Raw genomic sequence first — 17,378 nt, 5'->3', positions numbered from 1 at the left:
ACGTGGCATTATATATATATATATATATATATATATATATATATATATATATATATATATATATATATATATATATATATATATATAGTGTGTGTGTGTGTGTGTATGTGGCATTCAGCACTCATACAGCCATTCATATTTTCGTCTTTACGCATTTCTGAAATTTTCATTTGACCTCATGGTCAGAAGAGTTAATAATAATAATAATAATAATAATAATAATAATAATAATAATAATAATAATAAAATTGAAAAAACAAAGAAAAAAAAAAAGAAACTGGTTACATTATTCTTACACAATACCTGCACAACCATATTATACAGATTGTAGTAATATCCCCTGATGATAATCAAAAAACTTCAAAACAAGATAGTTTTTGTTCTCAGGATGTTATTCACTGTGACGTAATGTTATCGAAACATATCTTCCGAGAATCTTTGACTTTCAAGATTATAAGAAATTTTTTTTGTTAAATTCAAAGGTCAAAGGGATATGAAGCCAAGTGACCTATAGCCCCAGACCCCAATGACAAGAGGAAAGACGAATGACTAATAATCAAGAAAAAAATTGATACAAACGGAAAATGCTGAATATTTATGGTGGTCTGGTGGATTTATTAGGCTAGCTAAGAGGAGGCTGGGCTCCCTTTTGCAGATCAATGGAGCAGTGTTCAAAATAGTACATGTAGAAAGAGGTCTTGGTGTCATCTTCCGGCGTTGAGAAAGAGGTATGTTCAGTAAATTTTGTCATGAGTTTTAAGACTTGCTTTGGTCTGTGTGTCAGGTCTTGAATAATTTAGAAATAAAGCCATAAAGGTATTTGGGAGTAAATAACAGTAGAATGACAGAAGAGATTGGTTACTAAATAGGTGAAGCAATGTTGGGGAAAACAACGAATATGCATAGCTTCCAAGATTGGAATTTATGAAGGAACTGTTGAACCAGGTCTCCTTTACGACAGTAAAGAGTGAATGGAGAATGGGAATGAAAGAAAAAGCTGGAAGCTGTAGAGGTGAACTGTTACATATTATGTCATAAGAAAACTGAAAAGTTGAGTAAAAAATCTGGATATGTGGGAATGGTATAAGGATTAACATAAGTGGAAGGACAGATTAGTGTTTTGAGATGGTTTGGTCATGTGGGAAGAATGGATGATAATAATTATAGGCCAGTGGAAAAAAAATAAGCAATTTACAGGTTTCAGGTGAAAAATGAGAGGAGGAACTTGAAACTATATAGCCTATAGTGTGCAAAAGGTATTGGAAGGGAAGGGCTTTAACATCCAAGCAAATGATTGTTGCCTCCGTCACACTTTCTAGAGCCTAAGTTGTGTTAAATGGTCTTCAGTTCTAGAGAAGTCGAAACTTTGGATCTGGGCCTTAACAGTTATGGTGGCATAGACCCTAAGGGGATCTTCCCTTCTTTTCTAAAAAGACTGCTGATTTCATTGCTCCTATGATTACTACTATTTTCAGAAGATTAGTTGAACTGGCATGCTTTCCTTCTATTTGGAGGAAGGGAAACATTCCTGCATTACCTGAGGGACTAAGTCCATTCTCGTGCCCTTCTGAATATAGGCCAATTTCACTTCCTCTTGCTTTATCTAAGGTTTTTGAGATGCTGGTCACTAAGCGTCTTTGTAGGTTTGTTAAAAATAATAACTTGCTACCAGCACTACAGTTTGCGTTTCGTAAAGGCCTTGGTGCTTGTGACGCACTCTTGTCAATATCTGCTGTCTTGCAGAGTGCGCTTAATGAGAGTGCAGAGGCTTACATGGTTGGTCTGGGTTTTAGTGCAGTTTCTGACCATGTGGATCATGAAGCACTTATCTACAAACTATGATTATTGGGAATTGGTGGATCTTTTATTAATATTTCAAATGAATTTTTAACAGGCAGAACCCAAAGGGTCTATGTTGATGTCAATATAGTAGATTTAGCGATGTCATCTCAGGAATTCCACAAAGTATCGTTCTTGAACCTTTGCCATTTATTATCTGTATACTAGTACATGTGGCAAGGTCTGAAAAACAAATTGACTGCATACGCCAACGACGCCACTTTTCTGGCCGTTGTTCCTTCTCCGTGCCTCAGGTCTGTGGTTGCAGAATCCTTGAATAAAGATCTGGTAAGTATTCAAGAGTTAAGTGGGCTTTGGGGTAAGATGCTTAACTCTTCTACAACTGAAATTATGATAGTAGATCCAAAGTACTTTTGACATTGCATCCTGATTTACATTTGATTGGTACAGTTTAAAATGTCAGTGCCTCTAAAGATTTTAGGCGTAACTTTTGATAAGAAACTGGCTTTTTAGAAGCATATATGTCTTATTGCTTCCTTGTTTTCTCAGAAAGTTGGTGTCTTGCGGAAATGTTTAAGGATGTTTAGGGGTGAGGCTATTATATCTAAGTTATTGCCTCCGTTCTTCTTTCTTGTTTGGAGCACTGTTCTCCAGAGTGGTCTTCTGGTGCTGACTCACATCTCAAACTATTAGAGAGACTTTGTCCGCAGCAAAGTTTATTTTGCCAACTCTTAATGTTCACTTGTGTCATAGATGTAAAGTTAGTTCATTATGATTGTTGCATAAAATGTACCACAAGGTTACACTCTTCTATATCTGACCTAGCTGGTTTGGCTGCTACAAAGAGTGTCGTTTTCTAGAATCAGGTTTAGTACTACTCAGTTTCCTGGGAGTTTCATTTTGGCTGCAACTAAAATATGGAATGGTTTGCAGAGTGTAGCTGTGGAATTTTGTGATCTCAGGAGTATCGGGTCTATTTTCCATTTCCTCCTTTTATTTATTTATCACCATTTCCAATAACTTGTCTCTTTCTGCAGGCTGATTTCCCTCTGAAACTCTCTTGGGTTTATATTCTACTGCCTGTCAATAAGGGTTGCCACCTGAAGACTTAAAGTAAAAGAGAAGGAGAGAATGCATGGAAGTTCGAGGTGAATGGTGCAATATGTACAGTACAGTATAAGGGTGTCTGACATACTGCTGACGAGCGTTTTAGTAGGTATATGAATTGGCTAATGCTGTAGATTCTTAAGCTGGGGATTCATCTACAAATCAGCAGTGTAAAGATGATTTTGGCAGTGGTCGTTGTCTTTTCTTTCCTTGGGAGCCGCCCTAGTAGGAGAAATGGCTTATTGTTGAATGTATATGTGTAAGTATATATATATATATATTGTATATAAATATATATATACATATATATGCATATGTATGTGTATTTATATAAATATATGTAAATTTATATATATATATATATATATATATATTTATATACACATATACATATATATATATATATATATATATATATATATATATATATATATATATATATATATATATATATATATATATATATTATATTTATATACACATACATGTAGATATATATATATATGTATATAAATATAAATATATATAATTTATAATTTATATATATATATATATTTTTACTCATATATATAGATAAATATATATACATATATATGCATACAAATGAATAGATAATTCAATAGATAAATATTATATATATGTATACATACATATATATGATATACATATGTATTTATATTATTATATATATATATATACATACACATATATATATATATATATATATATATATATATATATATATATATATATATATATATACATACTGTAAATATTATATAATGAATGTGTGTATGGGTGTCGTGATGTTTGATTAACCTAGTATGCTCTGGGAAATTCCAAAGGTCTGGTGGTTTCGGCGACACTAACTTTCGTGGAAGTCCCGCCTCTTATTTTTTTTTAACTTGCGTAAAAACCACGAAAAACAAACTGTTTGCCTACAGCGGCTTCGAGTATTGCTTCGACAGTGGCAGTGAACAGTAGTGGATAGCAGAAGCAAGGTCTGTGGTTGCTTGCTTTTATCATTCTCATTACTATGCGTCAAAAGTCGTTTTGTTTTTAATTTATTTTGGATGAAATTAAAACTAATACTACAGTTGGTAACGACCAGGTCTCTGCAATAATTTATCTGAGATATAAACCAAAATTGATAAATGCTCCGTGTGAGTTGTTAAAAACCAGGTTTCAATTATAGTTTATCTGATGCATTAAAAACCTGTTGTTAATAGCTTGTCACCTGTTGTATTGTAAACTGGCATCCAATAATAATTCGTGTGAGGTTCTATAAGCCAGGATCCCCTTAATATTTCTTTTGTGGTGTTATACGCCAGGTTGCCGTGATGCTTCATATCAGGTATTGTCAACAAGTTTTACAAAAATGTTCCAGTCAGGATTCATCAGATATGCTAAACTTATTGGATTCTTTATGAACGAAAAGTAACACCGATAGTTTTACTTCACAAGATTGAGAAAAGCATAACAGTGTTATGAGTTATATTTTCCTTTAAAAAAATATTTCTGTTGTGCTTGTATACACATGCGCACACCGGTTTATACATCAATTACATATGTAATTAATGGACACCGCGATTAGGTGCGTAACGGCCAAGAACATTCGTCATTAATTGCACGAAAGAAATAATTTAACTATTAATTTCTTTTTGTCCAAAATCCGCTGAACTAAGAAGCCGTTTTCTTTTCATTTTTTAGGTTGCCTTCATGATCCTTTCAACGAGTGGCTGAAGGGCAGGAGGCACCATGGGTCACAAAAAGAGAGGCATCGCAGTACTGATGTATCGCCTCACGCTTCTGAATGCTCTGCAAATGCCTTCTGCAGGGTAGGGGAAGTGACGTCATCGCTCCTTTATGACGTTAATTTGATTCTCATCCTTACCATCATTACGATCTTCACTGCTGCCTTAGCTCTTGCTGAAATATTGTTGTTGTTTATAATATACGGTGTGAGGCTGATCAGTTCTAATACTTTGTGTACAGAGTTAAACAACCCCTGAGAGTAACGTTTTACGTGAGCTCATCAACTTAAACATAAAACAAACTCTGCAAAAGTTTAACATCACATCACCGACTAAAGAGCACCGGGAATATGAATAATTACCCCGCTGATTTATTTCAAAGCACTTTTTTCCATTTACCTACAGTGTAGTGGAAGAACGGCCCATTATATGGAAAGACTTCACGGCCTCCCGATATCACGAACTGACATGTCTTCCGGAAGCCGAGGTTTCCGGTGACGATCCTGACATCGAGTGGTAAGTATATATCTCTGTTGCTGTAGGCACTGTAGTCACTGCAACTAATCTATTTGGTTTCCATAGATTTCGTAGCTCAGTGGTACTGCAACAGACTTCCCGCAGCGTTGGTCCGAAGTGCAATGCCGCCCAAGTCCTTGCCCTGGCAAACGGACCGTGAGCTTAGGGTGGGGGCTGGGGGACAAGGACATTGTGCGCAAGTGCAATGACCCTTCTTTGCCTTGGCTGCTCATTGGCGACCTTTAAATTCTGCTGAGATGACTCACTTGCACGCACACATCATGATCAGTAATGCTCGATGGAGCCAGTCATTCATTAACATAAGAATTTATCTGATACGTATTTCTATGTGTTCAGTTATGATTCTGTATGTAGATAATGCTTCATGCGTTGTTCATTTTAGTTTGGTAGAGGATGTATGAAGTTACTTGCGATGTGATTCAAACCTGTTACCCCTCTTTATCTTATCTAAAAGAGCAAAAGATTTATTCGATGAGCGGATACGTTTTGTTTCCAGGGAGAAAAGCTATGAATTAATTTCACATTGCGTTTCAGCAATGTTTCTTTAAACTTGACCCGCTTTACTAGGACATTTAAAGAGAAGAAAACGAAATAATTTCGCTAAGAGAATTTCAGCGATGACTACGTTATCATATATTACTTTTTTCTCCTTTTCTATCCAGGATCAAGCCCGAGAAAAGCGAATTCACAACTAAATCGTGGAAGAACAAGAACACTCTCTCTTCGGATGCCGTCCGCAAGGCAGACGCAGGGAACTTCACGTGCCATGCGACCTTTTCCAACGGAACTCGCATTTCTCAGACGTTCAGCGTGTGTGTCACATGTGAGTACTGAGATACCTGGCCTTAGAGGTTTGACGGTCTTCCAGGACTGCGCATCAGCGATAAGGGGGTTAAAGTAGGCCTTGCGCGGAACACAACAGACTTTCCTATAGATGCTTTGGAACATACCTTCGGCACCAGCTGCTTCCCTTTCTGCCTTTTACTTCTTATCCGCTGTCTCTGGTTTATTCAGACAAACAGAAACACACAGATCATATACTGTATATATATATATATATATATATATATATATATATATATATATATATATATATATATATATATATACTGTATATATATATATGTACATATATTATATATGCATATATATCTATATTTATACATACATACATACATACATACATACATATATATATATATGTATATATATATATATATATATATATATATATATATATATATATATATATATATACATATATACCATAAGGAAAAATGAAACAGGGTAAGGCCCTTACCGCTTTGGTCTATAAAGGTATTTTTTAAAACATCTACTTACATGCATATAATATATCTAAGTAGTCAGGAACAAATTTCAAACTAAATGCCGGCATCTTTTCACCTTTCAGTGAGCACCTCCACAGAAACTAAGCCAGGAGGAGGCACAATCTCTGGCGAAACTTATGCCCCAGAAGGTCACAGTATCACCCTCGAATGCAAGGCTTCCATTGGGACGCCACGTTGTGTGAACCATTTCAACTACACACTCACGTGGTCAAAGGAATTGCTGGAACATGGGAGCCTGGAACTTCTGACTTCATCAGAAGACATGAACATCACTAAACCACAGATAATTGAGTAAGCAGCTCGTGAGGGACAAGTCTTTCATACCCTGTACGAGATACTAGGGATCTCTTGGTTTCTAAATCATGAGTAATACTGTCTGTCAATAGTTGTCTTTCAGCCCATATTTCGAGAGGACTATTTCCATTTTTTCTTTCTCTCCTGTAGTCCGTTAGAGTACTAAAACTATGCAAAATTTCTCACGACTTTCCTTGACTGGATGAAAATAGCATTGTCACGCCACATGAAATCAGCCCCACCTCATCTCATCAGTGTTCCCGAAAAGCTAAATGATCTTCTCTTCTGAACAGTGGTTTCACTTGTACATGGGACATTGTTTCGATACTGAAGACCAAGGGCTGTCCAGTCTGATCTTTAGTGACAGTTAGTTTAGATGGTTAGATTAGATAAGCTGGTTTTGTGCCAGCATATGCCTTGGCCCTAATGCGTCCGAGAAGTTTGATGAGCCAGGGAAATAGAGGTCTGACTTAGACGTCTGGGCTCTGACCAACCAACATAAATCATGATCTTTACATAAATTCTTAATTTGGATCCTGATTAATCTCTGTGGCTCATGATGGTCTTTTTTTTTTTATCTTCATGTCATGGGCATCATTAGAAGTTCACTCAAGCAGGTGTTCTGCATGAGACATAAAAATGAACTGCAGTCGCACAATTTAATTAATTTTGATTAAATGTATCTGTTCTGCACAGTGTTAACATCTTCGGCTTTTCTCGTTCCAAAAACTTTTGCCCCACCTTTCTCAGAGAACTGAATATGAGCTAGTCCACCGGCAGTATAGGGGTGGGTATCTTTGCATTTAGCGAAATTGACAGATTCCAAATTTTACTCCACCATTCCACGCGGTTTCCCTATTTCTTGTTTTTTTCTCTATTAATGATTGACATACCTGAGGGAAAATATGTAGGTTGTTGAATAAGTTTCGATTCACATTATCTTGCTATCATTTGAAATAAACAATCTTATTCGGACATGTTGCATTCAGCCAATCATAGCCAGCCTGACAAGTGCTTCTTCACATTTTAAAAACAAAAATAGTGTTAGGACTTGCTACGACTGTCTCATTTGAGAATGGCGTTTGCTATAGTGGCATGTAATTTTAGCCAGAGAACGTTTTCCAGTTTTTATTCCACCATCATACAAGTAAAGCTAGTTTAAAGCAGGGTAGATCTAGGCCTAGTTGTTACGTCTTCAATTAAGGATAGGCCTGTGTCAATTTACGTTTATTTTAGCGTTTTCCCGTGTTTACTGTTCCCTATGTAATGAATCCTGACTTTTAATTTATTCAAAAATATCCTGTCTACTAATTTTCCCACACCTCCCAATCACAGTACTGGTGAAAATAACATCAAAGCCGAAGAAATGGTTGAAATGGCTGTTAACAATGATGAAAATAATTAAGCACACGAAAAAATGTATTTCCACAACTTTAAGGCACATAAAAAAACATACTTGAGGATTCAATGAAAGAAAACCCACTCTTCGTTCTTATAACTGTAGTCCCTTCGTTCCATTAACTGTCCATTATCAGCTAATTACTAACTTATTTTCAGAAACGGGATTCTGTATGGCAGGCTCATCATCAAGAAAGTTCGTTCATCTCATTACGGAACCTTCTTATGCAACATTACAAATGAAATTGGATCTCTCGTTCAAAAGGTCAATGTTACTGACAGAGGTAAGAGAGAGAGAGAGAGAGAGAGAGAGAGAGAGAGAGAGAGAGAGAGAGAGAGAGAGAGAGTATTGAAATTTGATCTCTCGTTCAAGAGGACAATGTTACTGACAAGAGAGAGAGAGAGAGAGAGAGAGAGAGAGAGAGAGAGAGAGAGAGAGAGAGAGAGAGAGTGCGTGTGTAATGTAATTGGGTCTCTCGTTCAAGAGGTCAGTGTTACTGAGAGAGAGAGAGAGAGAGAGAGAGAGAGAGAGAGAGAGAGAGAGAGAGTAAGAAATGTGGGTCTCTCGTTCAAGAGGTCAATGTTAGAGAGAGAGAGAGAGAGAGAGAGAGAGAGAGAGAGAGAGAGAGAGAGAGAGATATGAAATTGGACTCTCGTTCAAAAGGTCAATGTTACTGACACACACACACACAGAGAGAGAGAGAGAGAGAGAGAGAGAGAGAGAGAGAGAGAGAGAGAGAGAGAGAGCCAGTGACTAGTATGTTATTTCACATTTAAAGAAATGTAAGTCGATTCTCACCACTCTCATGATTATTGTTGAATTTAGGAAGTGTGATATGTCTGTTACATTTTTTCTTAATTTCCTTGAGAAACTTTTTCACAAACCTCCTGCAACAATTCCCCCAATTATTTAGATGCGTGTATGCCTGTCTGTCTGTCTGTCTGTCGAATATCATAGCTCGAGAAGTAATATTTTTGACATGTTACAAATGGTCTAGAGGCTTACAAAAATTTGGTTTTTAAACGCACTTTTAATGAACTTTGTCATAAAATTATTGTTTGCAAGTAACATCTTCACAACATTCTTTTGATATCTGCTAATTTTTTCTTACGTTTGCTTACCTTTCTCTGATTTACCTTTGTCTTCCAAGCCTCCAGAAGTGACTACCCTCGCAAAATGTAAGTGTCTGTTTCCTTTTCAAGTGCCCCTGAAACTCCTGCGGGAACGCCAGCTGTGGGTTGTGTGTGCGGTCATCATATGCATCACGCTGATTCCCTTCTGGATGTATGGCCTTCAGCATAGCATGGCCAGCATCAACCTTTTCTTCAAGTCGTTGAGAGCCAACCATTCGATGACAGGTAATTTGGAACTGAACTTTTTCCATATTTTTCTTTCGTTGCTTGTATTTTTTATTTGGTGGTCCAATGAGCCAACTTCATTTTTGTTACTGTCGTAATTGTAGGTAATACAAGCTCCTGTGCACTGCAAAGGAGAAATGAACAGAATACAATTCTGGTAAGTAAATGCTCAAATATAGTACATTCCCTTCAGGTTTCTTCCCCCTGCCACCACTGATTACAGTAAGAAGGCCTAATTTGACCCCTTCATTCATTCACTATTACAACTGACATTAAGAAAATATTAGTGAGAGAAGAATAACTGTTTATGGGAAAAAAACTTCTGTGATCCTGATCACAAAAGCTGAAGCATGTGAATTGAAAAAATATTGAAAGATCTTATAACGGAATCTCGGCATGTAGCAATAAAGAAAAAAATAACACCTTTAACTTGTTGGCCGTGTGGTTAAAATTCGCGTCACTGTAGTCCTGAGTTCTTGTCTTTCGTGGTTCGAGCCCACGAGACGACGAACTTATCAACTAAAAAATTCCCCTTCGGGTAACATATATGAAAATATATTATTCCCGAGGTAGAGTGAATTGGATATTAAAGGACGTTTGTAGCTTAATGCTTGTATATGTATGTATATATATTATATATATATGAATATATTATATATATATATATATATATATATATATATTATATTTTTGTCTTCCTCCGATTTTAAAAATTTGCCTAGATGTCATTTAGCATGCTTCTTCCTTTCGAGTAAAAGTAAATCCTGCTTGTTCGGGAAATACCTCTTAATTCCGCGTATGCTTTCTTGATAAACCCCTGCGTTTGGCAAAAACGGAAATGATTATTATTGCGGCTGGGATAATTCCTCTTTTATAAGAAACACAAATTTATTATAAGTTGATAAGTGAATCCGTTTTGAAATCTGTTTCTTTCTTTTCTGTTTGAAACTCGCGAGACTCAGTTCATTAATAATTTACTCTTGTTTTAAACAGTTCCTTGCATAAATCCAAAATAATTTTTTTTTCTTATTGAACACTTCTAACTTTGTATTGTAAAATTAGCCAGAGTTACTGTGGCCTGAACAAAGGCCTAATGTCATAAATTCATGGTTTTTTTGAACACTTTTCTATAAAGAAGAAATATTATGCCTTTCTGTAAAGCTTTCACCTTTTAGTTTAAGAACGAGGCATATAATGGATCTACTTGAAGAATCGGAGTTACTTAGAAAACGATAAACTTTGTGTGTGTGTGTGTTGTACATATATCTGACATCAAACGGCCAGCAATGTATTAGCTTCTCGAGCATCATCGTGATCCATTGCCGCTTACTTCTTGGATCCTTTACAACTGTCCGCAATAACTGGTTCTTCTTTACAAGAGGGCTCTCAGAACTACAGTAGAACGAAGACGATTGTTGCTCAAAGAATGCGGCAAAAGTGTTTGCGGTCTGGGGGTGGAATAGACCTGAAGGAAGTCGAGCTGAAATGAACGCCTAATGTTTGCGGAAGATTTTTTGATCTGAAGATATCACTTGGTTGCGGGCGAAGTCAAGATACGCTTACGCTTCCCTTCCTTCCCACAATTTTTAAACGGCTCTAATCGACCATTAATCATCTGACGGTATATGTATAAACATCTTGTTTGTAAGTGGCGTTTCCTGGCCCTAAATTTTTATCACGCATGTTTTTCCTCTTTTCATTTGTGACACTATCAAGCAGCCTATTATTATGGTGACTTGCAGTGGACCTGGGACTGCAACCACCGGCGTCAACCTCGCATCGATTCACCAAAGGTTCCCTCACATTCCTCATCAACTCCCCATTTCTTCTAAAATTTCGAAACGCTCGCATTCTTTATTTTTCAGCGACTGTCCGTAAAGTTCTACCCGAGACGGGCAAATTTCCTCTTCTAGACAGCCAGAGCGTGGACGGCGACAAGGCGGCTCTCCTGGAGCGTGGTGTGTTGGTTGGGTCATCCTGACTCCAGCATGCCTTGGAGCATTGGGTTCAAACACTCACAATGCTCTCCCATTAATCTTATGTGATTTACATTTTTGCCTCATCTAGCTTTCACGAGATTGATTCTCATTTTACTAAGTCATGGTCTTTAATGTTATTCATTGAAATGTTTGTGTCATTTGATGTTATTTATTGATTTTGTCCTTGGATGTTGTAATGTTATTGAAAGGAATATTATTATGCTAAAAGTAGTGTATGTATTCCAGGTTTTGTTTGATCATGTGAATATGTCATGCAGTGTTTTAGGCATTTTATATGTGAAATGGGGAAAATTCTTTGAGAATATTATCAATTTACAGTTTCTTATATTACTCAAAATAATGCGAAACATTAAGAGAAAGGAATCCTCCAAAAGATGAGTTAATTGATGAATAAATGAATACATATATGTTTATGTTGCTCTGCTCGCTTGTTAGTATGGATGACTGTTCAGTAAACACTGATTTCCTTAAAGTTCTTGACTTTTACTACATTGAGTGTCCATTGTAAACACAGATCTGGAAGCGACTAAATGTCTGACAGTATCACAAGGTATTGTTAACCTGACCTAACATGAAAATCCTCACCTAGCCGGACTCCAGGTATCTAGACGCTACCCTCTAGACTCTAGTCAGCGTGACATCTTTCGCTACACAAAATTAAGATAGTGCCTGTATCTAGCAGCTAGAGAAATGGAATGCAACCCATCAACACTGCTCCAGTCTTGCTTATGGAAACTCACTCTCTCTCTCTCTCTCTCTCTCTCTCTCTCTCTCTCTCAGCATAAAAGCAGGTTATCAACAGATGGGGAACTCTAATTCATAGGAATTATAGAATTCCATCAAGTGTCCTCCACAGCAAGATCTATTACTACTCTCAAGAGAATTCGAAAATGGGAGAATCTGCGAAGAGAAAATAGTAAGATAAAATTTCAATAATAAAGAGACAAAATTAAGGATAACGATCAACACACACACACACATATATATATATATATATATATATATATATATATATATATATATATATATATATATATATATATATATATATATATATATATATATATATATATATATATATATATATATATTACATATCTCTTACGGACACTGGATGAATTATAAAGAAAAAATGTGAGAGGATGGAGGAAGTTTAATTATGTAGCATAACAAATAAAAAGAATCGCGGTGACAAAAAGTAAGTCTGGCTATGCTTTAACAGGTAAACGAGTAAAGAAATGAACCGAAATAAAAACACCTATAACAACGATAGTACAAGTCTAATAGAACATCATGGATAACGGGATAGAAAGCGCAGTCCAGTAACTTTTTTACGTAATTACGACAACATTTATGCAGAAAGATCTCGAGAGCCCTCTCAATCTTATTATCAGTTAGAAGTAAGAGATGTGCAATCCATTGAAATTTTCCTTATTTTGATATATTTTGACAGATATTAATAGTCATAATAATGATTATAACAGAACGAGAACAAAAATAATGATGTGATATTCTCTAATAAGGAAAACCTATGAAAGCAGAGAACCTTGCAAAAATATAATTTTTGCCTCAGAATAGAAACTGCTGGTTCAGTCAAGGACCGTCGGTCCAACGATTCACTATTCTTTTAAAGAGGAACCCCCAGCCCAAAGAGGTCAAGTCTACTTGAAACCGTCGGCTTGATGAATAAGAAATAGCTCGAAGATTATCCCAAGGTTCAAAACAATGAAACCGACGGTGCTAAAGAGCTCGCACTCCAACTAGAAGTATTTCTGGTTAATAGTCGAATAAATGGTTCCAACGTATCCACAGGTTCAAATGAGACAAATGCCAGAAACGCAGGTAAAGCTATAAATATTACAGATGGTTCAATAGCCTACCCAGGTTGAAAACAAAACAAAACATTCGTACGTTACACAAAAGGCTCTCGAACATTTACAGGTTCGAATTAGACAGCTGAATCAAAACCGTATCTACAAGTTCAAAGTATCTTATGGTCCAAAATATTCCACATATGAAGCAAATATTTCAAAAGTACGTTCAGTTTCAAATTAAACAGACCGATGAAAACAGCCAAGAGGGAAATGAAAATTGAAAGGTTTAATGTTAAACCAGTGGATGAGGACAGCTGGAGACGCCATCTACAGAAGAGATTATCTGTGCAAAGGGAAATCAAACTAGGTCAAGTAAATCTGAAATGTGCTCATTATACACATGCACACATATAATAGAAATAATCAACACACAATCACGTGTAGAACAGAAATAAATTTCTGACTCACCTCAGGATCGAACCCAGATCTTTCAATTGAAAGACGAGACCGCCGCCAACCAAGCCACACAAGTCATTAAAGAAGTTGGAACCTGAGTACTACTGTACCTAAGGCTTTACCTAGGCAGGATACCTGCTTGCGTACCAGCGTGTTTTCCCCAGCTTCACTGCTGAGTCGGGAAGTTGGGGAAAACACGCTGGTATGCAAGGCAGTTAGCCTGCCCAGGTAAAGCCTTAGGTACAGTGGTACTCAGGTTCCAACTTCTTTTATGAATTGTGTGGCTTGGTTGATAGCGGTCTCGTCTTTCAATTGAAAGAAGACCTGATGGGAAATATAATATATATATATATATATATATATATATATATATATATATCGATCCTGATATGATATAGAAATATATATATATATATATATATATATATATATATATATATATATGTGTGTGTGTGTGTGTGTGGGTGGGTGTGTATATGTGTCAAATCGTAGCTCTTGGTTGAACACCAATTGGCAATCGACGAAACTTGAATTCTCTTCAGCTGAGCACAATTGTTTGGGTATACCAAAAAAAAAAAAAAAAAAAAAGAAGGAAACGGTACAACCAAAACGGAATGATCCATCAAACATAGGCAGTTACCATTTGAAACTCAACTCATGTTGCTATGGGTGAAGGTAAATGCGCAGAAGAGGTTTATTGCGCATTAATTTAACTTTGCCTCGATAAACAATGCGAAGCGACCTCCTTTGCATCCGGCGTGGTCAGGGTAACATGCCGATTTAGAGGATGTTTTTTTCTCTTCTTCTCTCTTTATCTAGATGTATTTGCGATAACAAGATTCTAGACTCTGGGCCAGAGGATATAGGGGTGAGATGGTCTCAAAGAAAGAGAGGGAGAGATGGAGAAGCAACTGCGTTACTTGTTTATTTATTCTAAGCTTATCTCACACATCCTGAAACATCATACTGCTGGTGACATCATTCCTACCCCTTTATCTGAGAGGCTGATGTCTCAAGTTCAAATCGAAATGGCTCGATTATAACAAACATGGAAATCCTTTAGAGACCACCAAAATAAACAAAACTACAGCCCTTGGTGACTGACTAGATTTTGGTCGTTTATCTTTTTATTTATTTATTTTTCTTTGGCGTCATCTGTATCTACGTCCATCAGATCATTTTCTTTTCCCATCAATTTTGCGAGAGTCTGGACCTGGTATTGATTGATATAGGACGTACAAATACACAAGAAGGTGAACAGGAGCAATTTCAACAGGGAACTCCTCAAGCCTATGTGAGAGATGAGAGCTAATCAATTCAGCAACTTGAAGATTCCCTTTGAAGTCTAATTTGCTTTTTCCTAATGGCTGCCACGAAATCTTTCACAGGTGGATATTATTATGGTATAAAATGAATTCCCACTACGATGCACTGAAGGAACGTAATTTTGTAACTAATTTGTAGTCATCATTGTGCAAGTATACTTTCGAAGACTCGACTGATTTTCGAGAATTTCATACTACTTTCCTATTCTTTTGTGATAAAAAGATAGAACATAAGACATTTCCTTAAAAAAAAAAAAATATTGGCGTTAGAGGTACATTCGTCAGGACTCGAATTGGTGACAACCTTTGAATGCATTCAAAGTTGGTCAGCAATTCGAGTCTTATTGACATAAAACCTTCCATGCCCATCTTAGGAAATACAGGCTTGCGATAGCAATTTCATCATAAACTTAATTCTTAGAAACTTGCAGAAGGTCTTGGAGCGAGAGACAGAGGGTTACAATCAGGCTCGAGAATCCAGCAGAATTAGTAATCTATCTTTTCGAACATTTAAAAAGCCAGGTGACAGCATTACATATTGCACGCGCCAAAACTCATCAGTTTTTTAACCAACTGTTACCATAATGAGTTTCTGTACACGCATGGAACATCCTATAAACAATTTTATATATATGTACATATATGTACATATATATATATATATATATATATATATATATATATATATATATATATATATATATATATATATATATATATATATATATATATATATATATATATATATATATATATATATATATATATATATATATATATATATATATATAGAGAGAGAGAGAGAGAGAGAGAGAGAGAGTTTTAACTAGGTTTCGAAAAGAGACGAGAGTTAATTTATAACATTCCGAGGAATTTCTTGTTGAAGACGAGGAAGAAATACCATTGATAAAAATGTTACAACAAAATTTCTGATTAAAGGAGAATTAAGACAAGGATGAAGAGAATGATCGTTAAAACAACCCCCCCTCCAAAAAAAAATGGTAGAAAAGCGCACAATTATATATTCTGAAAAGAAATTCCACAATATTATGGATTATCTGGAAAAAAATATATATTTAAAAATTGGGCTTTCTCTAGCCACATCTAACTTCATCTAACCAGAACAAAAATGGTAGGGAGTGTAAAGGTAGATTGTGATGCTGGTGCTTCTGACGCAGAGCCTACACCACAAGATTCATTCCACCTGAGCTCCGGATGCTGAGAATGTTGGTTTGACTCCTAGAAAACGCAGACTATGCTCTAACAGACTGTTAGCTAATTGGCTGTTTGACTGTTTCGTCCTTCTACAAGCGCTTTTCGCGATCTGTTTATGGCTGTATCGTAAAACTGCCGTTCCGACAATTAAAGCAATCACAACTTAAAGGTAGTTTATGTTTATGTTCTTTTTATTTCTATGGCATCAAAATATACCTTTAAAACTCCATATCATTTTTTTGATACAGCTGACAGTGGTTAGAGAAAGCCCACTTTTTAAATATAATTTTTCCTAGACGATTCACATCGTCGTGGAATTTTCCTTTATATAAAAACCGTGCATAGTTACGAATCCCCGTGTCCTGGATAATAAAGAGAACTAAGCCAGGAAGGAGAGGAAAGGAAAAATCATCAAATTAAAAATCCTGAAGGAAAATGTTATTAGGCTACTGTTACGTCATTACATAATTTCTTAAATCAATAGACAAAACGACAGACTGAGGAAATTTGTAAGCTAAGAATGAAGATATATATATATATATATATATATATATATATATATATATATATATATATATATATATATATATATATATGTATATATATATATATATATATATATATATATATATATATATATATGTATATATATATATATATATATATATATATATATATATATATATATATATATATATATATATATATGTATATGTAATAGTGGTTCAGCATGACAAGTGTATGCATCCATCCATAGTATTTATTTGATATAATATTGTTGTCCAACAGAAATGCAATACATTTCTGTTTGACACACTTGCGCCTCTAAACAATTTTATTCCTTAATATTATCTTTCAAGTAATTGCGAAACATGATAAGCATACATAACAGGTCTTCACTTTCATTAAACAAATAATATGCTCATGTGCAATAAAAGCTGGCATTCATTTTAAAATGAATTATTTGTTT

General features: G+C 35.6%; 2 protein-coding genes across 5 annotated transcripts in view; one reads left to right on the top strand and one right to left on the bottom strand.

Annotated features, from left to right (window-relative positions):
- Positions 1 to 17,378, bottom strand: part of LOC136829354 (X-linked interleukin-1 receptor accessory protein-like 2) — a 99,584-nt gene that overhangs the window by 55,378 nt on the left and 26,828 nt on the right. Inside the window, exon 1 of one of the 3 annotated variants that reach the window (XM_067087780.1) lies at positions 9,377 to 9,507. The exons of 1 other annotated variant lie outside the window; for it this stretch is intronic. The gene's annotated coding sequence lies outside the window, so the exon portion shown is untranslated. Of the gene's footprint in view, positions 1 to 9,361; positions 9,508 to 17,378 lie in introns of those variants that run through there. One more of the 3 variants, XM_067087779.1, reaches the window with a different exon arrangement.
- Positions 1 to 17,378, top strand: part of LOC136829353 (X-linked interleukin-1 receptor accessory protein-like 2) — a 56,993-nt gene that overhangs the window by 24,560 nt on the left and 15,055 nt on the right. The window contains exons 1-7 of one of the 2 annotated variants that reach the window (XM_067087776.1): positions 3,818 to 3,908; positions 4,618 to 4,745; positions 5,067 to 5,177; positions 5,861 to 6,021; positions 6,610 to 6,838; positions 8,399 to 8,523; positions 9,443 to 9,598. In XM_067087776.1, the coding sequence (XP_066943877.1) occupies positions 4,666 to 4,745; positions 5,067 to 5,177; positions 5,861 to 6,021; positions 6,610 to 6,838; positions 8,399 to 8,523; positions 9,443 to 9,598 (862 nt within the window). In that variant the 5' untranslated portion in view covers positions 3,818 to 3,908; positions 4,618 to 4,665. Of the gene's footprint in view, positions 1 to 3,817; positions 3,909 to 4,617; positions 4,746 to 5,066; positions 5,178 to 5,860; positions 6,022 to 6,609; positions 6,839 to 8,398; positions 8,524 to 9,442; positions 9,599 to 17,378 lie in introns of those variants that run through there. The other variant, XM_067087777.1, reaches the window with a different exon arrangement.

Source organism: Macrobrachium rosenbergii, chromosome 44, assembly GCF_040412425.1.
Source record: "Macrobrachium rosenbergii isolate ZJJX-2024 chromosome 44, ASM4041242v1, whole genome shotgun sequence".
Taxonomy (NCBI): Eukaryota; Metazoa; Arthropoda; class Malacostraca; order Decapoda; family Palaemonidae; genus Macrobrachium; species Macrobrachium rosenbergii.
The sequence above is the reverse complement of the archived record's forward strand: the minus strand, read 5'-3'. Positions and strand labels throughout refer to the sequence as shown.